Genomic DNA, 23796 nt, shown 5'->3' with positions numbered 1-23796 from the left:
TGATGGAAAAGTTGGAAGCTTAAAGTAAAATTTTGGAACTAAGGCTGTGTTTAGATCCAAACTTCAGTCCTTTTCCATCACATCAACCTATCATATACACACAACTTTTCAATCACATCATCTCCAATTTCAACCAAAATCCAAACATTACCATCAACTAAACACAGCCTAACTCGGCCTAACTCGGCCTAAGTAGTTCTCATGTGTATTGCTATGGTAATATGGTATCCAGGGGCGGATTTGCCATGGGGGCGGGGGGGTCTTGAGACCCCACTACCGCCCCAGGGTCCATGGAGACCCCCCTAAGCCCCCACTAAAATTTTTCACGAGATGTGGTGGCTGGAGCTTCGTCAGGTTGGCTGGAGGGAAGGCTGGAGGTTGAAGACGATGTTATTTCGCGATTTGGGCTTGTTTCGAAGAGCAGCCCACGACCACGAGCGCAGTCTTCAAGTTTTGTCTAGCCCACTCCAAGCAAAGGCCCACGGTGGCAGATTCCAGCTGGCCCATTTGGCTACTCCCCCTCCCGGCCTCCCGCCTCCCCAATTCCCCAATCCCACTGGCCACCTCCTCCTCTCCTAAATCCCTAACCCTAGGCGAATAGGCGCGGGCGGCGGGCGGCAGCCGAGCAGGCGGTGGCGTCCGGCGAGGGGCCAGACGGGAGGCGTGCCAGGCGGTGCCCCGGTGGTCCAGTGCATGCCCGGAGCAGGTGGCGACCTCCGGTGAGCTGCAAGCTGGCGAGCGCCGAGCGGCAAGGTGCCGTGGCGGCGTCCAGTGAGCCGGCGATGGGCCAGACAGAAGGCAGGCCAGGCGGAGGCGGTGGTCCAGCACTCCAGCGCCTGCGCCGCCACGCCGCCGGGAAGGTGGCGAGCCGCTCGCTGGCGAGGTGCCGCGAGGGCGCAAGGCGCCGAGGCAGGCAGGCAGCAGGTCAGCGGCACAGTGGCCGGCAAGGCAGCAACGAGTCAACGACGCAGTCGCAGCCTACTGTGACTGTGATTGAAGATTTGAAGTTAGAAATCGGTAAACTAGTAACCTCTAATACTAATAGATAGTCTAAAATTGTGTCTTAATGAGGTTGTGCACTTGTGCTTGAAACTTATAATTATTTTCTATACATTTTTAGATTGTCAACATGTCAAAAAGAACATTGCTCACGTATTATTTTAGTTTAAGCAACACAAATGGCAGTGATCCTCCATCCAGTAAAGTGATCCTCCATCCAGTAATGAGTGTTTAAGTTAGCCAAAGAAACCCAAGTCAGGGTTTTTTCAATCGGATGAAAAAATCATCCAACAATTTGAAGATATGAAAGCGCGTCAGATGTTAGTACCTCAACAGAAATTAGTGGTATGCTCTATGCCTCCATTCCTCCCTAAATCTCTAAATTATTTGAATCCAAAATAAGTATGTTTCGATTATTCGTTAATTTGCCTTTTTCTTTGTATAAATTACTACTCATGAAGAATAATAGACGATTGGGTGTGACACGTCATCTATTCGATATTGGTTTGGTATGGACAAAATTCTCGACATATCATTAATTCAATGTGTACCTTGAACCAGGGGCGGATTTGCCATGGGGGCGGGGGGGTCTTGAGACCCCACTACCGCCCCAGGGTCCATGGAGACCCCCCTAAGCCCCCACTAAAATTTTTCACGAGATGTGGTGGCTGGAGCTTCGTCAGGTTGGCTGGAGGGAAGGCTGGAGGTTGAAGACGATGTTATTTCGCGATTTGGGCTTGTTTCGAAGAGCAGCCCACGACCACGAGCGCAGTCTTCAAGTTTTGTCTAGCCCACTCCAAGCAAAGGCCCACGGTGGCAGATTCCAGCTGGCCCATTTGGCTACTCCCCCTCCCGGCCTCCCGCCTCCCCAATTCCCCAATCCCACTGGCCACCTCCTCCTCTCCTAAATCCCTAACCCTAGGCGAATAGGCGCGGGCGGCGGGCGGCGGCCGAGCAGGCGGTGGCGTCCGGCGAGGGGCCAGACGGGAGGCGTGCCAGGCGGTGCCCCGGTGGTCCAGTGCATGCCCGGAGCAGGTGGCGACCTCCGGTGAGCTGCAAGCTGGCGAGCGCCGAGCGGCAAGGTGCCGTGGCGGCGTCCAGTGAGCCGGCGATGGGCCAGACAGAAGGCAGGCCAGGCGGAGGCGGTGGTCCAGCACTCCAGCGCCTGCGCCGCCACGCCGCCGGGAAGGTGGCGAGCCGCTCGCTGGCGAGGTGCCGCGAGGGCGCAAGGCGCCGAGGCAGGCAGGCAGCAGGTCAGCGGCACAGTGGCCGGCAAGGCAGCAACGAGTCAACGACGCAGTCGCAGCCTACTGTGACTGTGATTGAAGATTTGAAGTTAGAAATCGGTAAACTAGTAACCTCTAATACTAATAGATAGTCTAAAATTGTGTCTTAATGAGGTTGTGCACTTGTGCTTGAAACTTATAATTATTTTCTATACATTTTTAGATTGTCAACATGTCAAAAAGAACATTGCTCACGTATTATTTTAGTTTAAGCAACACAAATGGCAGTGATCCTCCATCCAGTAAAGTGATCCTCCATCCAGTAATGAGTGTTTAAGTTAGCCAAAGAAACCCAAGTCAGGGTTTTTTCAATCGGATGAAAAAATCATCCAACAATTTGAAGATATGAAAGCGCGTCAGATGTTAGTACCTCAACAGAAATTAGTGGTATGCTCTATGCCTCCATTCCTCCCTAAATCTCTAAATTATTTGAATCCAAAATAAGTATGTTTCGATTATTCGTTAATTTGCCTTTTTCTTTGTATAAATTACTACTCATGAAGAATAATAGACGATTGGGTGTGACACGTCATCTATTCGATATTGGTTTGGTATGGACAAAATTCTCGACATATCATTAATTCAATGTGTACCTTGAACTGACATTTAGCCAATTTACATGTGAGACATGTTTCGATTTATGCTGGCGTAATTTGTTCAGCCCCCACTACTATTTTTTTCTGGATCCGCCCCTGCCTTGAACTGACATTTAGCCAATTTACATGTGAGACATGTTTCGATTTATGCTGGCGTAATTTGTTCAGCCCCCACTACTATTTTTTTCTGGATCCGCCCCTGATGGTATCCTGATCCATGGCTACTTTTGGTTGCCTCAAGCATGGAGGATTAATTGCCAAATGGACATGGTCTGCAACTTTGCATAACCCAACTGTGAAGCGTGAACTATGCTTTGCAGGCCCACAAGGCCACAACTCCGACCTTTGCATAATTACCCTTGATAATCTAGTTTAAAATGTGGCCTAGCTTGCTAATTGGTTTTCAACTCCCAGAGGATTTTACTTAACTTTGATGTTCTAGTCTCAAAATTTTTTATGGGGTTTTAGGTGTGGAACCTTTCACTTGAGGCAAATCAATGTTTAGAAATTTGTAAGTTTTGATTGGAAAAAGCTATCATGTGGCAATTCCGTATGTATATATGTCTTGACCGAACATTTTGGGACGGAGGTTGTATTAAGTGGGATTTTAGGGGTTTATGCATTTACTACTTTGCTTCTAAGGTTCCACTCATGAAACTCATCAGAAAAATTTTGGGAGTAGAACATCAAAGTCAAGAAATTAAGATCCTCTTGTAATTGCAAAAACAATTAGCAAGGCTACATTTCGAACTAGATTATCCATGGTGTTATGCAAAAGGTCACAGATGTAGGTATGCAAAGGTATAGTGTCACAGTTTTTTTTTTTTTTTGACGCAAGTATAGTGTCACAGTAGTTCACACTTCACAGATGGGTTAGAAAAGGTTGCATACCATTTACATTTGGCGAGCCTCCATGTGCTTTGTGTCTGTGTGACATCACACACAACATCTTGCGGAGGCAAAGCAAAAGTAGCCATGGATCATGGTACAATGGCGAATTCGGATCGGTTGCAGTCACGTACTAGAAGTTCACTAGAATTACTACAAGTATTAACCCTGAAGTTTAACACTGAGATAGGTGTGACCAACCAAAAGCTAGCGAGCAAACGCATGCGGCGGATGGTGAAGCATTAGATGAGCACGGTGACGGAGACGGTGTCCGACGAGCCCCAGTAAGAATCCGGCACGAAGAGGAACGCCTTCGCATTGAACCCCTCCAGCCGGCGGACGCACGGGACAGTGCCAGACGCCGACAGCTTAAGCACGCCCGTGCACGGTCCTGGCCCGTCGGCGGCGAGTTCAATCTTGTACAGCAGCTCGCAGTTCGCCGTCGGCGGAGGGCCGACGCTGACGAGCGACAGCGAGCGGCCGGACAGGACGTCGCCGCCGTTGAGCAGGAGGAAGACGCGGTTGCCGCCGCGGGTGCCGCCGCGGTGGAGGAGCACGTTGAACGGCTTGCTCTTGTGCACCGTCACAGTGGTGCCCCGGAGGGAGCCCATGGCGACGACGGCGTCCGTGGCGTGTTCGTCCAGGATGTGGTTGTAGAGCAGCAGGCCGAGGTAGGTGCAGCCGTCGAACGGGCAACCGCACGGCGCGTGCGTGCACGACGCCTCATGGCTGAGCCTCTCGGTGAAGCCAACAGTCTCCATGCATCCGCTCGCCCTGAACTTGCAGGGAGCGGACATGGCTGCGAGCACCTTCTCCAGCGGCCGGCACCGGATGTCGCCGATGGGCTCGTTGCAGCTCGGGCATGCCCTGTCCATCCATGACGACGCAGCAGGAGCCGCACGCGGCGTGCCCGTTCTTGCACTGCACATCAACAAACAAATGCTCTTCGAGCCTTGTTACATTCTTGTAGATGTAGTCTACAACCAACCATCATATTGATACGTACCATGTAAACTCGATCTTCAAAAGGCAAGAAACAAATGCCACACTCTAGCGAGTCACTGTCGATGGAGTAGGTCATCTTGGTCGTCTCCTCTTCCACATCCTGCTGCTGATCCGTGCAGAGCCCCGCCTCCGTCTTCTTCGCCACCTTCACCGACCTCGTCTTCTTAGCCGTGCCATGATCCATGGTAGTCCTCTTGCCGTTTTTCTTCATCATACCTAAACGCGTCAAACGCATCCTTGCTGCAACGCAGTGAATAAACTCTACTACTCCCTCCGCCCCACGGTACAAGGGATTTTCGGTTTTTGCTTCTAACGTTTGACCACTCGTCTTATTCAATTTTTTTTACAAATATAAAAAACGAAAAGTTGTGCTTAAAATACTGTAGATAATAAAGTAAGCCATAAATAAAATAATTAATAATTTCAAAAAATTTTAAATAAGACAAGTGGTCAAACGTTGTAAAAAAAACATAAAATCCATTATATTATAAAATCAAAAATCAAAATCCATTATATTATGAGATGGAGGGAGTAGAAAATCTATTATATTATGGAATGGAGGGAATAGTAGTATGCAATACTACTTACCTGCAATTCTGCAAAGCTTGAAACACTCTACTACGGAGTAGTACGCAATACTCCTAGAAGCTTGAAACTCGGTAGCTTCACTGGTTGGAGCAATATTGGGTCTGTATTTATAGAGCCGACCGGGTAGCAGGGAAAAGAGGAAGAGGCATCAGGCTACGTGTCAATATGGAATGGTCCGTAGAATCGCTGAATGCCTCGATGGAGTAGTAAAAAGAGGAAGAGGTATGCAGCGAGCCACACGCAACACATACTTCCTCCGTAAAAAAAAAAAATCTTGGATTTTCGTATCAGTGTTTGACTGTCCGTCTTATATAAATTTTTTTTATAATTAGTATTTTTATTGTTGTTAGATGATAAAACATAATTAATACTTTATGCGTGACTTATTTTTCTAATTTTTTTATATTTTTTTAAATAAAACGGATGGTCAAAAGTTAGATATGGAATCAGGTTTGTTTTTTTGGACGGAGTGAGTACACACACTATCCTGCAAGTGTACTGTCTACTCCACCACACTGTGTGTTGTCGTGTGTGACTCTCCAGTCTCGAGTACTCCGTCTGCGTCAATGCGTCATGCTGCTAGCATCTCCTCGAGCTGAAAGATTCGCAAAAGAATAGATAATTAATGATTGCAGGCAGAGTAGTACTCCCGTATTGTCTTGCAGGTTTGTCTTTTCTACAATACTCCAGTTTGTACTGTTGCTATGGCAAAATACTGTGGTGCTCCTCATGTTTTAGGGTGTGTTTCGTTCGCCAAAATATTTGAGTGTCGATGTTTGACTAAGTATTAGAAAAGGTTTTTTTTGATACGAATAAAAAAATTAATTTTATAACTAACCTGAAAACCGTAATATGAATCTTTTGAGCCTAATTAAGCCGTCATTAGTACATGTAGGTTACTGTAGCAATTATGACTAATTATGGACAAGATTCGTCTCAAGATTTACATGCAAACTGTGCAATTAATTTTTGCTTTTATCTATATTTAATATTTTATACTTGTACATGTGTATAAAATTCGATCTGATGTTTTTAGAAAAAAATTAAGAACTAAACCAGGCTTTTGGCTATGTCATTTATCCCTACTCTGTATGATGTGAGGGCCATCTGCGTCCATGGGTAGGCCAGTACTCCTACCAGCTCATGAGTAGTGTACACAGTGTTGTCATGTACTCATGTCATTGTCCCATGCTTTGGCATGGCACGCAGCAGCAATTCTTTGTCCCCGCATTACCTCTTTAATTATATTTTCAGATTATTTTCGTCACTTCAGTCTACTCCTCATTATGCTTGTTCATCACTTCAGTGCTGTTGCTAGGGTATTTTCTCCTGTTTAACACTGTAGATGCTGCAGAATACGGTATCAACACTCAAAAATACTGTGCTACTCTGCCTTTCCTTACCCCCACCCAAGTCAGAGTATCCTGATCCTATACGTTTGGATCTTCAGGACAGCAAACATACAACGATCACCTACTACTATATTACTATTCCTTCCGTATCATGCATGCTTGTGTTTATTTTGAGACCGAAGATGCTTGTTCATTTTGAGATCGAAGGAATATGTAAGAAGCATTACTAATTTTCTGAAAAAGAGAAATATAATCCCTCGCTTTCCTGTCATGGAGGTTTGGTGCAGGACAAAATTTATTTTGAGATATACAACTCCGTAAAAAAAACGAATTCCTAACTATAAACTCTAGACACACATGTGTCCTCGTAGGTAGGATTAATCTTTACTGAGACAGAGCCACGGAGGGATAGAGAATATGCAGGAAGCATTAATAATTTTCTGAAAACGAGAAATATAATCCCTCACTCTCCTGTCATGAGGTTTGGTGCAAGAGAAACCGCCTCGATCGGTAAGGTAAATAAACATTTTGTGACCAACCCGAGCGTGAACACCCTTTATATTTCTCATGTACATATCTACCATAAAAGACAACTAGTGCTTGTCATTAGCCCACACAGTACTACTTTTACACACTTTAACAAAAACAATCTCTAATATTTTTTGTTGATATTATGGTATAGGTTAATATTTGTTTTAAACAGGTGAATAAATATATTCAAATAAAGAAATAAGTGATACTTCTATATTTGATTTAAATTTTTTTATTAATAACATATTATAATATATTTTCTGCTCATTTGCACATATGAAGTCATGTTTGCTTCATTGTAGTTAGAAAGCACCAAACTAAATATACCCCCAAATATTAGTGTGATATCGAGACTGTTAGAAAGCAACATATACCCCAATCGTTCCTGTAAACCTTCATAGGAAAAAATAGAGAAAACATAGGAACAAAAATCCTATGGGATTTGGTACTGTTTTTATCTTTGATTTGTAGGAATTGAACATACGAAAAGCATGGCAACATTTCCTATGACCAAGATTTCAAGGGAATTCCATAGGAAAATTTCCTATGAGTAGGATCGAGGCAAAATACTATTGGAAGATAATATTTATCCTAGTTAAACCATTCAAATTTATATTGCTACTAACTTAATAATTCCTATGTTTTTCCTTTATATCAATCAAAGGATCATTTCTACAATTTTTCTATATTTTTCAATCGTCTATTTTGCCTATAATTTCCTATACTATTCATGAGTTTTTCCTTTTTCTATATTTTTCAATCTCGTGTAACTACATACTACTCTTAGAACTTATTGATAACGCCCTAAAACCAAAAAACAAGGATCCCCATATTCCTTTACCTCATTAAAATTTGAGAAGTTGATAATGCATTTTTCAACAAATAAAAAACGCCCCTAGTTACTATCATCTGGGACAGTGATAAGTTATAACACTAGTCTCTAAAAATGTTACTATCATCTTACGGCCCAGTATTTTCGGCCCGTCACAGATGAGAATCACCTACGATGGGTGGCTATTTTCAGCCCGTCAAAGGTGTCTATCACCACTGACAGGTTTAATTTACCACCCGTCACAGGTAGGAAAAATCACCCAAAAAAAAATTCAAACGCCCTCAGCCCACAGCAATATCTCGATATGCAAGAGAACAATTTAGAGAACAAGACACAATAACTTTGCATTTTATTTGTACATTTTATTTGTAGAAACTTTGCATTTTATTCTTAGATCTGTTAACATCAGAGAACAACAACATGTGAAGCACATCCACACAAGTAATATATATCACAGATCACACAACTTAAGTAACAATATACATCATACAGTAATGATCTCCATCTTAACAAACTAAGAATCCACACAAGCAATCAAGATATAGCCCAATCTGAAATTTGGCAATGAAAATTAGCAATGAATGTAGCCAACCGAGTTGGAAATGGTGGCGGCGCTTGTGGGTGAAGGAGACGTGGAGGACGCAGACACCAACGGTTGGGGATGGAGGCGGCGGCCTCCGTATCTGCGTGGCGGAGGACGTCAGGGGGGAGGCTACAGACGTCCACCAGATCCGGTGGCTGGTGGTCCGGTGGTAGAGGAGAAGGCAGCCAGTAGATCTGGCTACCCGCCGGATCCCATGGGCCCGCCAGATCCGGCGGTCGGTGGTCGGTAGGCGGGGGAGGCGGCTATCGCCGGATCCGGATCCGTCGGCTACCGTCGGGAGGTGAGGGAGGCGGCGGCGGCTGGCGGTCGGCGGAGAGAACGCAGCGGTCAGGAGGTGGGGGAGGTGGCCGCAGACGTCGGCGGTCAGGAGGCGGCGGTCGCTGGATCCGCGTCCCCCAAACTCGTCGAGACCGGATCCGGCGACCGGTTGTCAGGAGACGGGGGGAGGAGGCGGCTCCTGGAGGCCGGCGACGAGCGAGGTGGAGGGAGGCAGGAGGCCGCGGCAGCCGGTGGTCGTGGGGGGAGGGGAGAGGGTGGATGAGGCGACGGTGGTTGTGGGGGGAGGGGGGAGGGTGGACGGGGCGACCGCCGGTGGTCGGCAGATCGAGAGAAGAGAGAAGAGAGGAGGAAGCGAGAAGATCGAGAGGAGGAAGAGAGAAGAGAAGAGAAGAGACTGGTGGGTGGGTGGTGGGCCCCCTGGGTGGGGGTGGGGGTGGGGGTTTTATTTTTTTTTAAGTCACCAGTGACGGGTATAAAAATCGAATGCGTTTGAGATGAGGTATATCACCTGTGACGGATTACAAACTTAAAACCCGTCACAGGTAAGAGGTCATCATTGACGAGTCTATATATGGACACGTTAAAGATGCTGTGTGTCGGGTCTTTATGTAGAGCCGTCACAGGCGAGTAGTTACCAGTGACAGGTTATTTTTTTTGAGCCCTATCTATGACGTGATTTATTGCAACCTGTCACAGATGAGGTTATCTCTGACGAGGCACTTTGGTCCATCACTAATAGGCCGTCACAGATGGGCCGATCTGGCGTAGTGGTACTACTTAAGACTAGAACATCACAAGGTTAGAAAAATTGCGATTTTCCTCCAGTAGCTGCAATTCAATTAGCTAGCAAAGGCTACATTCCAACAAGTAGTAGCACAAGATATATAGTAGTAGAGCATTGCATACAAGCTGGGTACTACTTACATGCATTCATGCAAGCCTCTATTCTTCGTTGCATCACATAAACCACGTCGTGCAAGAGGCAAAGCAAAATTAGTCGTGGAAAAGGATTACCATCTAGTACACAAGAACTACTAAACCTGAAAGCTAACACTAACACTTCATAGATAGAGACTCGAGTGTGGCCCAAAAGCAAGATCCAACCGAAGCATCATCCGATGGTCACCGTGACGTCGATGGTGCCGGACGAGCCCCAAGTAAGCATCCGGCACGAACAGAAACGATTTGGCCTCGAACCCCTCTGCACGCATCGGACGCGCGGAATGGTGCCCGATATCGACAGATGATCGAGCCCGTCCACGGCGCCCACCTTGGGTGTGTTTGGTTATTGCTCAAGGTTGGATGGGATATGGCGGTTCATATTCTGTTGGATATGGCAGTCCAGTTTTTTTGTTTGGTTGTGTGAATATGGCGATCCAGTTTTTTATTTGGTTGTAGGGACGAAGGTGGATTTGGTGATCCAATTTTTTGTTTGGTTGGAGGGAGTATGATGGATTTGTAGGTGTGGTCACCTCTCCACTTGAGATGGTGAATATACCCCCATCAAATTAATACATAATACAATTTTACACCACTATTTCCATTATAAATACACATAGAAAAAAGAAAAAAAGAAAAAAAAGAAAAAAAACACGGCCGGATCTGGGGCTCGTCGCCGCCGCCTCTTCCCGCTAGCCGCCTCCTCCTGCCGGTTGCTGCTCGCCTCCTCCCACCGGCCGCTTCCTCCCGTCGGCCGCCGCCGCCGCCACCTCCTCCCGCCGACGCGGCGCTCGCCGCCCGCATCGTTGTCGTCGTCGCCGCATTCTCATCGTCATCGCGGCGGCTGCCGAGCTCGTCTCCTCTCTCGTCGCCCACGCCGGCTGCCGAGCTCGCCTTCTCTCTCGCCGGCCGCCGAGCTCGCCTCCTCTCTCGTCGCCCGCGCCGGCCCTCGAGCTCACCTCCTCTCTCGTCGCCCGCGCCGGCTGCCGAGCTCTCCTTCTCTCTCGCCGGCCACCGCGCTCGTCGCCCGCGCCGACCGTCCTATCCGCCGCCTCGCTCGTCGCCCGCGCCGGCCGTCCTATCCGCCGCCTCGCTCGCGTCGTCGTGGTGAGGGGTGACGCGAGTCACACGACTCGCTTGCCCGGCTCGCCCGAGCCTCGGGCGGCTACATCCGGCCAAATCGGCTGGATCCCTCTATCCAGCATCTGAGGGGAATATTCCCCTCCGGGCCGCCCTATCCCACTTTCGCCCAGCAACCAAACACTCTCCAAAAAGCGGCGGCCATGTCCTATCCGGGTATATCCCACCAACCAAACACACGAGGTCCGTAGGATGTCCCGCGTTGCGGCGGCGGCGGAGGGCCGACGGTGACCAGCGACAGCGAGCGTCCCATGGGGACGTCGCCGCCCGTTGAGCAGGACGAACACGCCTTTTTTATCTTTTTCTTATAAAGTTTTTACTCTAACAATTTCTTCGGAGCGTTTTTTATAAGGGTTTTTTTTTCTCGCGCGGTTTATATAAACTTTGATCTCTTTAGGTGGATTTTGATATATGATAATTTCTATGAATAAAAAAAGTAATTCGATTGGGGAAAATTGAATTCGCTTTTAAGTTTCCAAATCTACTTTGAAGAATATTTGGAAAAGCTAAAAATGCCGAACCGGTTTCTTTAACTGGTTTTTTCCCACCAACCTCTTCTTTTTATGAATTTTTGGAAAATCAATCGGTTCTTATGAGGTCGGACATTTTTTTTAACGTTGCACGGGAATTTTTTTCCAATAACCTTTTTTTAGGAGGACCGGTTTATACGTACTATTTTTGTTAAAATCCAACAGAAATCTTTCTTTCGCACTATTTTTTCCCTTTTTTTTACGGAAAACGGAAACCTTTTTTCACACTTTTTTTAATCGGACAGAATAAAATGTTTGCGCTCGTTTTTTTTGGCACTGAAGACGGGATTTTCTTTTTAAATCGGACATAAATCTTTTTTTCGCACTATTTTTTTCCTTTGTTTAGCCCTTTTTTCCCACTTTTTTTTATCAGAAAAAAATTTCGCACTTTTTTTCGCGTTTTTTTTTTGCCGTACAGAAATCTTTCTTTCCTTCTTTTACGGAAGAAGGAAATCCTTTTTCACACTTTTTTTTAATCGGGCAGAAAAATGTTTTCGCACTTTTTGCACGGACGACGGAAATTTTTCAAAATTTTTAAGTAAAGTAGAGATAAAGATAGAGATATGGATGCAGGTTTTAAACGTTCGATGTGACATGGTGAAAAATTTTAGAGAAAAATTTAAACAGGACCCTAGTGTAAAATTTTGTAATGTCACATCCAGTGTCGCACGGGGTGTTTGGACTCTCTTTGTCTCAAAATATAAGCACTTTTAGACTTCGACACAGTCTTCAAGATGCTACTTTGACTAATGATATCTATAAATATAAAATGTTTTAAATAAGTTAGTTACATATTGTGTAACATCAATTTTACATATGATTTGATCTTTTTTATATTTTTGCATGATCAATTTTACATGATTGATCTTGTATATGTCTACAGATTTGAGGAGCCAAGGTAGCACATCCACCGTCCAGCGACGCCGACTCAGATCTCCATCCGTCCGTCCGTGTCCCTGGGCCCGTGGGCCGAGGATTGGCGTCCGTGTCCAGATCTACAGACGACAAGAAGGAAGGAAGGAATGAATTCCCCAAAGATAGAATCCCTTATATGCCACTCTAAATTAACGGGCTCCCTTATATGCCACTTCAAATTGGCTTCTCCCTTTTATACCACCGGTTCAAGTTTTTCCTCCCTTTTATGCCATTGCCATCAGTCCACCGTCAGTTGACCGTTAACTTCATTGTAAAAAGACGCATTTGCCCTTTAGAATTAGTATACAACCAATAATAGATATTTTAGTACTAATATAGCTAGGATACAACATATGAAAATTGATTTTTTCTGCATCACATGCAATTTTAGCCATTACCATCACAAATAAATTTTCAATGTAAGCATAAAACATGCAGTTTTCCAACAATATTTTTAATATAAAGAGCATTTTTCACTGGTTCTGACAAAATTTTGTTCACTCAAAAAGGATTTAAAATAAATTAGTTATGATTTTTTGAAGTTTACACATTTTTTAGTTGAGAGGGCATATTGGTCATTTACGAAAAAACTAACCTTTGACTAACAGTCAACTAACACTATAGTGGTGGGAGTGGCGTAAAATGGTGGAAAAACTTGAACTAGTGGCATATAAGGGAGAAGCCAATTTTGAGTGGCATATAAGGAAACTGGCCAAATTCTAGTGGCATATAAGGGATTCTCTCTTCCCCAAACCCTTATCGCCTCTTCTTCTTCTTCTTCTAATCTTGCTGTTGGAGCCGACGAAGCAAACCCTAGCCTCCTAACAGCAACCATGGCAGACCCCAGGCCTCCTCCCTGTGTGTTGCTGGAACGCGTGGTGCGTTTCGTGGAAGCAGCAGGGTTAACCAGCGGTGGCGCGAGCAGAGACGCAGATGTTGCGGCCACAATCGAGGCCGGCGGATGGAGCTGGAGTAGAGTGCAGATGATGGGTTCCGCGGAGGAGATGGAGCGGCGCATGGCGCCGTCCGTGAAACCCGTCGCCTTCCTCGCCGACCCACCTCAAGCAAGCAGCCTGCACATGCTGCTGCCGCCGCCGGCTAGAACGACTCTGCTTGGGATCGGCGAGATCTCCGGCACCCACAAGGGCATCGTCGTCATCTACGCCCATCGATGCTACCTCCTCTACGACGCCTCCAACAACCACCTCACCGCTATCCCCCCAGTTCCGGATTCGGTCTTCGTTCCCCTCGGTCGCAGCGCTGTCCTCGTCTCCGCCGCCGGCGCCGATGATGATGATTACATCCTCGCCGACATCGTCACCTCCTGCTCCCGTAGAGGGATCAACCCCGCGCTCCCCAAGGCCACCATCTTCGCGCGGGTCAAGAACGGCGGCGAGTGGATCCAGTCGTCGATTCCTCACCTCCCTCTCCCTCCACATCTCTGTGGCCCGACCTACTTCTTCCACATCGACACGGCCTTCTCCTTCGCCGGCACCATCTTCTGGGTTGATCTCCTCAAGGGCATCTTGATTTGCGACGAAATCTTGTCATCACCGCAAGGCCCCAGGCTAGTGTTCGTCCCGTTGCGACACTGCATCGACGCCCACGACAAGCCCCGCCATTGCTTCAGCCCAGATGGACACCGTTCCATCGGCCGCGTCTCTGGTGCCATCAAGTTCCTCGCCTTGATCGGCTACTGCGAAGAAGCTTCTTGTCCCGCCAACGAGGTGAAGCTCAAGACATGGTCACTGTCCCCAGATTTCAAGCACTGGAAGGAGGAAACGACATTGACTGTCGGAGACATCTGGGCGAGCGAGAGCTTCAACCAGATGGGGTTGCCACATGTTCTGCCCTTCTCCCCTCTCCTCGGCGTCAACGAAGATGGCATCATGTATGCCGTCCTAAATCATGTCAAGGAGGAACCAATACCGCGACTCAATGAGTTCGGGGATAGTCTTGGGATTCAGCTGGTTCCCAAAGCAAATTATATGATCCGCTTCGACATGCTGCAGAACAAGGTCCTGTCCTCCACCAAGATTTCTAAAAAGCCCACCTTTCGGTGGTTTACAATGACCTTCCTTGCTTCTGACTTCAGTGCATACCTACAAGATCGCCAGGTACTTAATTTACTAACTACTGCTACACTCATCGCCACCCACTTTACTTCTCTAGCTGATCATCCCAATCGTTTGTTTTACTGCTTTACTTTGTTTCAGACTCAATTGACGCTTATATTTGTCACATCAAGTTAGTTTCACTTGTACAACTAACTAGTACTAAAAAATATTGACATCTTAATTTGGCCAACCATTAATTTACATTCAAGTATTGAACACTGCTTAGTGTGTCATATGTGCACCAGCTTTCCCTTCATGAACCAACGAGCATTACAAGGCTCATGTTAAACTTTGCTAGTAATAATTTTTTAAATTAAGAATTGGTATAAGCCTAAGTTCATTCGATGATTGTCTAATTAGTTAATGAATGTAGAGGTTTCAAAATCAATTTTCAAATGTATACACTGTTGGTGTTATGTTTCCTTTGGTGTAGAATTATTTCATAGTGGTTTCACTTATCCAATACAAGCTTCCTTCTCTTGTCTTAACCAATGAAAAGTACCTGGCTCATGTTGAACTTTGATAGTTGTAATTTTGAAATTAAGAATTATTTTCAGAGTCTCTCAGTTTGAGTATTATTTTCAGAGTCTCCCTGAGTGAATTGCCTAATTAATGAATATAGAGGTTTTGAAATCAATTACTGAATTCACTATTGGTACAAGCCTAAGTAGATTCTAAAAGATGCAGCATTCTGAAGTGCAAGGTGAAAACCAACAGTGGTCTTAACTGCTGCTGGCAATAGTAACAACCTTTGTAGATTTACCTATAACCACGTATATTGATGCCATGGCTACTAACCTCATTAATTAGCAACATGCCTTGAAGTACTGCTGACTGCACACTACCCCTCTTCGTATAAAACTAGGGTCAGATTTAAATCATAATGTTTAATTGACAGTCATCTTTATTTTATTTTGGCAGAATGCTGAAGCAGCAGGCAAGGTTCCTGCGTAAGCGGATGAGCAGCAGGCAAGCTGGTAGGAGCAAGCGCCAAGGGCAAGCGTAAGCGGATGGAGGAGTCATGTGTGTGGGTTCTTTATTATTTAATGGAAACTTTTAGATTTATGGAACTTATATACTCCCTCAATCCCAAAATGTTTGACGCCGTTGACTTTTTTAAAAATGTTTAACCGTTCATCTTATTCAAAAAAATTTAAGTAATTATTAATTCTTTTCCTATCATTTGATTTATTGTTAAATATACTTTTATATATACATATAGTTTTACACATTTCACAAAAGTTTTTGAATAAGACGAACGGTTAAATATGTTTTTGATTGGTTGATAAGAGAATGTTGGGGTAAAAATTGCTATATTTTGAAATAAATTTTAAAGGCTAGAAATTGTTATATTTTAAGAAGGAGAGAGTAACATATACCCCTTCCAAAAAGTACTACTAAAAAGTACTACCGTCATATTTTAATGTATGACGCCGTTGATTTTTTGTCCAACGTTTAACCGTTCGTCTTATTCAAATTTTTTTTTGTAATTATCATTTATTTTTTTGTGACTTGATTTATCATCAAATGTTCTTTAAGCATGACATAAACATTTGAATAAAACGAATGTTCATATTTTCAAAAAAAATTGAATAAAACGAATGGTCAAACGTTGCTTAAAAAGTCAACGACGTCATACATTAAAATACGGAGGGAGTACTACTTGTATTATCTCTTCCAAAAAAATAATTTTGAGGATAAATCAAAAGAGGAAATACATACTCCATAATACTATATACTACGGTGTACTCCCTTTATTAAAAAAAAAGCAAACTTTTAATCTTGAATCTGAATATAAGTGGTGTCTAGTGTCTACACTGACACTGCTCTCGTGTCACTCTGGAGTACTCCCTCCGTCAAGAAAACCCAACCAAGGAGGGGATGTGACCCCTTTAGTCCAGATTCATTCTCCTAGAAATGGTCACATTCTCTCCTAGGTTGGGTTTTTTTGGGACGGAGGGAGTAGTATAGTACTCGATGTTTTGACTTTGGTTAGAGTCAAACTACTTTAAGTTTTTAGTTTAACTAATTTTATAGACAAATATAGTAATATTTATAATACCAAATTAGTTTTATTAAATTAATAACTGAATATATTTTCATAATAAATTTGTCTTGGGTTGAAAGTGTTATTATTTTTTTCTACAAACTGTCAAATTTAAAACAGTTTGACTTTACCAAAGTTAAAACGTTTTATAACCTGAAACGGAGGTAGTACTATACATTAAGTATCATGCCATGAGTAGATACTATGCATCAAGCATTTTTGTGTAGTATGGTACTCTCTCCGTCTCCAAAATCCCTTGTATTTTAGGACCAGTAACTGAAAGATTCGTAAAAGAGAAGATAAAATACTTCTGCAGGGAACCAGATCCTCTGACGTCAGAGGGACGTCCAACGGCTCTGCTCCGTCCATTCGGCATCGGACGGAGTCGAGCGAGCACAGCGGATAGGCTCGGCCCATATGGCAGAAAAAACAGCCCACGCGGTATCGACGCCACCTCTGAGCCACAGCAGCCGGCTCCGCTAGGAAGCAAATGGGGGAGGGGAGGCCTCTGCGCCGTCGCCGCCACCACCGCAGCCTGCACCTCCCGAGCTGGGGACCTCGCTGGGGAGGCGCAGGCTGTGGCGGTGACGCCGACGGCGACGACTTGCTTCCTCGCGGCGCCGGCGGCTGTGGCTCGGAGGCGGCGTCGATGGCTGATTGGCTGTAGGTCGCGTGGGCCGATTTTTCTGCAACATATGGGCTTTGTCTAATCGCTATGCTCGCTCGACTCCGTCCGATGCCGAATGGACGGACGAGAGCCGTTGGACGTCCCTCGCTACGTCAGAGGATCTGGTTCCCTTCTGCAGGGTAGCAAAGATACCATGAGTAGTATTCCTTGTGTTGAACAGAGAACCACCTCGACACACGGCAAGTCAATTTGGGCATTTCGCCGGTCACAATACATGCTTCATCGAGTCGGACCATGGGTGAACGGAACTCGATCTCGCGCCACTAATCTACCAGAACTTACTAACTTAGTGCTACCATACATCCACTCGTGCACTACTAATTATAATTAAGAGTTGATCACTGCCATGTCGTCATGTTATTAGGGTTTATGCCGCGGTGGTGTCCTCCTCGAGCTCGGGCGGCGGCAGCTTCTTGACGTGGACGGTGACGGAGACGCTGCCGCCGGAGGCGCGCCAGTAGGCGTCCGGCACGAACAGGAAACCCCCCGTCGGGTACCTCACCCACCGCCGGACGCGCGGCACGCTCCCGGACGCCGACAGCGAGAGCGCGCCCGGCGCGCCGCCGCTCACCGCCATGGTGTAAAGCTCGGCCTCCCCCGCCGCGGCGACGCACACCACCGACAGCGACCTCCCCTTGGGGACGTCGCCGCCGTTGAGCAGCAGGAACACGCGCGAGTCCTCCTCCCGCAGCACGTGATATAATGTAACATATATGGTTGAGATAAGGTTGTTGGGCTGTAGATATATAGAATCTGTTTCTCCTTTGTATTAGGATCAGCCTAACTACACCGTAATCAGCCATATATATATATATATATATATCTAATAGATGTCATACTGATATATAATAGATGTCTATATACTCTTCGTTGTTGTTGTTATGTTTTTTCGTTGTTGTTGTTATGTCCTCGGAGTGAAGGCCAACGTCTCCTTTTATAGAGGCCAGGGATGGCGTCGCCTGTGTCTCCTGCTTATCTCTTCGCTACTGTGGATTCACGAGAGCTAGCTAAAGCCGAGGCCTTTCCACCGAAAGTTTTATTCTTCACAGGGATATGTCATTCACCGCACCCTATATTGTCCCCTTATACTTTAAGTAATCATTAAAAAAAATTAAAACAATTTTTAAATATGAAACCAGATGATGACAAATTGGTCTACTCTCTGATGGAGAGAGTAGCTTAACTAAAAATTTAGCCTATCTTTAAACTCCCCAAACATATATGCAAGTGCTATGGCCGCTACTAAAGATATTAGTCCCTATAAAGTAAGCATAGTTGTTGTCACACTTATGCTTCAGACAAACCTATGCTTCAGACAATATACACTGTTCAAAACACTATTTATTCGGCTGAATACTATTCAGTTTACTGTTTATTCGGCTGATTACTATTCAAAAACACTATTCAGTTTACTGTTTAAATTACTGTTCAATACTGTTCACTTCGAGAGATATTTTAACTTTAGGATCTTTGCAGGGTGGCGAATCCTATTTAGACAGCCTCAGAAGCTTGCTTCGGATGATGTAAAGTCCTACTCGGTACTCACCGTATGCCTCACCTATCTATCTTTTTAGAAGCAACTTAACAAGATATTCCAAGTCACACTTGTTCTAGCTAAGAGTTTATCGTCTCCCCAGGCAGTTCCACCCGAAGGGAACACTTCTCTACGGATACCGATTCTCCAGACGCCTATGCAAGATGCAGGCTAAAAACGAGAACAAACCGAAGAGGTTTCTCCTATAGGGTCCTTAGCATAAACACTTGTCTAGAACAAACGTGCAGGAATACTTAAGGAAAATTACTTCATATTAAACAGATAAGCTTACATACGGTTTTCCCTTTCGGGAAACCCGAAGGTAGGTACAAGCAAGCTGTTCTTACCTTACACAGCGTTATTACACAACTCCTTGCTTCAATATACTATGCAAGGTAGGCTAAAGTCACTACTACTAAGAACGGTGGAATGGAGGGTGAGAGCGCGCTTGGAAGCTTTGCTCTGAATGGTGTCTTCGTTGTTGTTGTGTTTTGAACAGTGAATGCAGAGTCCGGAGTATATATTGTGGAAGGAATAAATTAGGATGATTATGCCGTATGTATGGTGTTTGGGGAATGGTATCATGCCTTTTTGTGGATGATGATGGTTTATTATGTGGGAAAGATTGCAATAGGTTATTGATATTTATGTGGAAAGCAACCATGCTCGAAACAGGATCTGTTGAGATCAAAATCTTATCTGAGAATACCTTGGTATTCTTATCTGTTGCCATAGATTGTTCGACTCCCATGGGAAGTTTATCTTGGCCATCACGGGATTTCTCCTCGCGATAATCTAATAACCTTTCTTCATGATGAGGGATATCTTGCATTTTAGCCCTTTTTTCTGTTATCTTTTGATCTGAGGGCACGAAATTTTTGAAATAATATGCCAGGCCATTTAAGGCATGAGCTTTTTCTTTTTTGTTTTTTGTTTGCCACAAGAGGTTTAATAACCCTTGTTGTAGCTCTGTTATTCTGAAATTGTGATTAAATCGTTCTCCATGGCCTCTGGGCAGTTGGGGCAGTCTCCATGAACTCATATTTGTGAGCCATTCAGACTTCTGTGAAGCCATTTCCCTGCATATATATTCAAAATCTTTAGTAGCTTTTAATAAATATCTATCTTCCCATGATGTCTTACCTGGCAATTCTATAGACTTTGGAAGATATGATGAGGAAGAATAGTTGTCTATATTCTCACTAAGCTCATATTCATTAATTCTTTCTTCAGGCTCGAGATTGGGTACTTCTAAGTTGTCGAGTTTGGGGAGTGTGAGGCGCGCTTGGAACACTTATTTACTATATATATATAAATAGTGTTTTGAACAGTGTATATTGTCTGAAGCATAGGTTTGTCTGAAGCATAAGTGTGGTATCAGAGCCTGGTAATCATATATATGTATATCTTCACAGGGATATGTATACATATCCCTGTATACATATATATATATACATATATACATATATATATATATATATATACATATATATATATATGTATACATATATATGTATACATACATATATACATACATATATGTATACATATATGTATACATATATATGTATACATACATATATACATACATATATATATATACATATATACATATATATATATATATATATATACATATATATATATATATATATATATATAAATATATATACAAACATACATATACATACATACATATATATATATATATATATACATATATATATACATATATATATATAGACACACACGTATACACCATTCAGAGCAAAGCTTCCAAGCGCGCTCTCACCCTCCATTCCACCGTTCTTAGTAGTAGTGACTTTAGCCTACCTTGCATAGTATATTGAAGCAAGGAGTTGTGTAATAACGCTGTGTAAGGTAAGAACAGCTTGCTTGTACCTACCTTCGGGTTTCCCGAAAGGGAAAACCGTATGTAAGCTTATCTGTTTAATATGAAGTAATTTTCCTTAAGTATTCCTGCACGTTTGTTCTAGACAAGTGTTTATGCTAAGGACCCTATAGGAGAAACCTCTTCGGTTTGTTCTCGTTTTTAGCCTGCATCTTGCATAGGCGTCTGGAGAATCGGTATCCGTAGAGAAGTGTTCCCTTCGGGTGGAACTGCCTGGGGAGACGATAAACTCTTAGCTAGAACAAGTGTGACTTGGAATATCTTGTTAAGTTGCTTCTAAAAAGATAGATAGGTGAGGCATACGGTGAGTACCGAGTAGGACTTTACATCATCCGAAGCAAGCTTCTGAGGCTGTCTAAATAGGATTCGCCACCCTGCAAAGATCCTAAAGTTAAAATATCTCTCGAAGTGAACAGTATTGAACAGTAATTTAAACAGTAAACTGAATAGTGTTTTTGAATAGTAATCAGCCGAATAAACAGTAAACTGAATAGTATTCAGCCGAATAAATAGTGTTTTGAACAGTGTATATTGTCTGAAGCATAGGTTTGTCTGAAGCATAAGTGTGGTATCAGAGCCTGGTAATCATAATAGAGCCTGGTAATCATATATACATACATATATATGTATGTATGTATGTATGTATGTATATATATATATGTATGTATGTATGTATATATATATATATATATATATATATATATATATATATATATATGTATGTATGTATGTATGTATGTATGTATGTATGTATGTATGTATGTATGTATGTATGTATGTATGTATGTATGTATGTATGTATGTATGTATGTACTTGTTCGGCCTGTTTGGTCACAGAGATTAACATGCATCCGCCTCACCGAAGGCATTCCACGCTTCACATGGTATCAGAGCCTTCAACCTAGATTGGATTGAGATGGCGAGTTCCTCCTCCTCCATAGCCGCCACAAATCCTCTGGTTGGCATCCAGGTCTCTGAAAAACTCACCAAGCAAAATTATGCTCTCTGGTCAGCGCAAGTGCTCACAGCCCTGAGGGGCGCGCGGCTGGAAGGATTCATCTCCGGCAAGACTACTCCACCACCTGCCGAGATAGAGAAGAAAGAAGGAGACAAGAAAGAAGGAGAGAAGACAATCAAGATTGCTAATCCGGCAGTGGATGAATGGTTTGCCACGGACCAACAGGTCCTTGGCTTCCTGTTCTCCTCACTGTCACGTGAGATCCTGTCCCAGGTCGCCGGTGCAACAACGGCGGCACAGGCGTGGCAGGCCATCAGCGACATGTTCGCGTCGAAGTCCCGAGCTGGCCTCATCAATATGCGGCTGGCACTCACCTCTACACAGAAGGGCACCATGTCAGTCACAGAATATGTGGCCAAGATGAGGGCGATTGCAGATGAACTTGCAGCAGCAGGCAAGCCAATTGATCAAGATGATCTTATTGCTTATATCATTAACGGTCTTGATGCAAACTTTGATCCTGTTGTCGAGGCTCTCGTCGCTAGGGTTGAACCCATCACAGTGCAAGAGATGTATTCTCATCTGCTGAACTTTGAGAACAAGATCCGTCTTCGTCAAGCGTTCCTGACTGCCTCCACCAACGCTGCAAATCGCAACAATGTCACCCGTGGTGGCCGTGGTGGCATGCCGCGCGGACGCGGCGGTCGTGGCGGCGGTGGCCGCGGCGGCAACGGAGGACGCGGCAACAATGGCGGGGGTCGAGGCGATAATCGCCCTACCTGCCAAGTCTGCAACAAAAGAGGCCATGTGGCTTCAGATTGTTGGCATCGTTTCGATGAAACGTATGTCCCTGATGAAAAGATTGGAGGTGCAGCAACTCATGCCTATGGCATAGACACAAACTGGTATGTAGATACTGGTGCAACAGATCACATCACAAGCCAGCTTGACAAGCTTACAACAAAGGAGAAATATCAAGGCACCGATCAGATCCACACGGCGAGTGGCGAAGGTATGGATATAGCGTATATTGGTCATTCCTATGTTTCTACTCCTAGTCGCCCCTTGCATCTTAAAAATATTCTTCATGTGCCCCAAGCATCTAAAAATTTAGTATCAGTTCATAGACTTGTTGCTGATAACTATGCCTTCCTAGAAATTCATCACAAATATTTTTGATTAAGGACAAGGCCATGAGGAGAATAATTCTTGAAGGTCCATGCCAGCGAGGACTCTATCCCCTACCCACCGGAGCACCAATAAAACAAGTCTTTGCAGTGTCGCCATCCTTCGAGCGGTGGCATGGTCATCTTGGGCATGCTTCAAAGCCCATAGTCCTTAAGATTATTAGTCAAAATAAATTGCCATGCAGTAGTCTCCTAGTGAGTCTGTGTGTGATGCTTGTCTTCAAGCAAAGTGTCATCAGTTTCCTTTTCCTAAATCCTCGAGTGTATCTAGTAATCCTTTGGATCTTATTCACTCCGATGTATGGGGACCGGCCTCCGATTCTGTTGGAGCTAAACGATATTATGTTAGCTTCATTGATGATTATAGTAAATTTGTTTGGATTTACTTCCTTAAGTTTAAATCAGAAGTTTTTGAAAAATTCCATGAGTTCCAAAATATGGTTGAAAGACAGTTCAATCGTAAAATTGTTACCATGCAAACTGATTGGGGAGGTGAGTACCAAAAATTGCATTCTTTCTTTGACAAGATTGGCATATCTCATCAAGTGTCTTGTCCTCACACCCATCAACAAAATGGTGCCGTCGAACGCAAACACCGTCACATTGTTGAAGTTGGCTTATCGTTGCTTGCCCATACCTCTATGCCTTTGAAATTTTAGGATGAAGCCTTCCTAGCTGCTGTATATCTTATTAATCGACTTCCTAGCAAAGTTATAAATTTTGACACACCGCTTGAACGTCTTTTTGGTCAAAAACCGGACTATAATTCTCTACGCACATTTGGATGCGCTTGTTGGCCAAACCTTAGACCATATAATACACATAAACTCCAATTCCGTTCTAAACGGTGTGTCTTTCTTGGGTTTAGT

General features: G+C 44.3%; 2 protein-coding genes, 1 non-coding gene and 1 pseudogene across 3 annotated transcripts; 2 read left to right on the top strand and 2 right to left on the bottom strand.

Moving 5' to 3' along the window:
• Window positions 1–3879: 3879 nt before the first annotated feature.
• On the bottom strand, window positions 3880–5147 carry LOC4325997 (E3 ubiquitin-protein ligase SINA-like 10; annotated as a pseudogene).
• An 8118-nt stretch (window positions 5148–13265) lies between these two features.
• On the top strand, window positions 13266–15783 carry LOC107275721 (uncharacterized). The gene is made up of 2 exons (XM_015791235.3): window positions 13266–14601; window positions 15523–15783. The coding sequence occupies exons 1-2, from the start codon at window positions 13318–13320 to the stop codon at window positions 15553–15555; spliced, it is 1317 nt and encodes a 438-aa protein (XP_015646721.3). The 5' UTR covers window positions 13266–13317; the 3' UTR covers window positions 15556–15783.
• A 1700-nt stretch (window positions 15784–17483) lies between these two features.
• Window positions 17484–19683, bottom strand: LOC107280785 (uncharacterized). The gene is made up of 2 exons (XM_066304300.1): window positions 19674–19683; window positions 17484–18098 (listed from the first exon to the last, which is right to left on the bottom strand). Exons 1-2 carry the CDS (start codon window positions 19681–19683, stop codon window positions 17704–17706), a joined length of 405 nt encoding a protein of 134 aa, XP_066160397.1. The 3' UTR covers window positions 17484–17703.
• Window positions 19684–22199: 2516 nt separating this feature from the next.
• Window positions 22200–22338, top strand: LOC112937703 (small nucleolar RNA Z247). Its single transcript, XR_003240363.1, has one exon. It is a non-coding gene; the product is annotated as a small nucleolar RNA Z247 (small nucleolar RNA).
• Window positions 22339–23796: the final 1458 nt, after the last annotated feature.

This window comes from Oryza sativa, chromosome 1, assembly GCF_034140825.1.
Source record: "Oryza sativa Japonica Group chromosome 1, ASM3414082v1".
In the NCBI taxonomy this organism is placed as follows: Eukaryota; Viridiplantae; Streptophyta; class Magnoliopsida; order Poales; family Poaceae; genus Oryza; species Oryza sativa.
The sequence above is the reverse complement of the archived record's forward strand: the minus strand, read 5'-3'. Positions and strand labels throughout refer to the sequence as shown.

Coding starts and splice junctions, on each gene's coding strand:
- LOC107275721 (XM_015791235.3), top strand. CDS start 13,318: ATGGCAGACCCCAGGCCTCCTCCCTGTGTGTTGCTGGAACGCGTGGTG. Junction 14,602..15,522: donor CATACCTACAAGATCGCCAG/GTACTTAATTTA, acceptor TTATTTTGGCAG/AATGCTGAAGCAGCAGGCAA.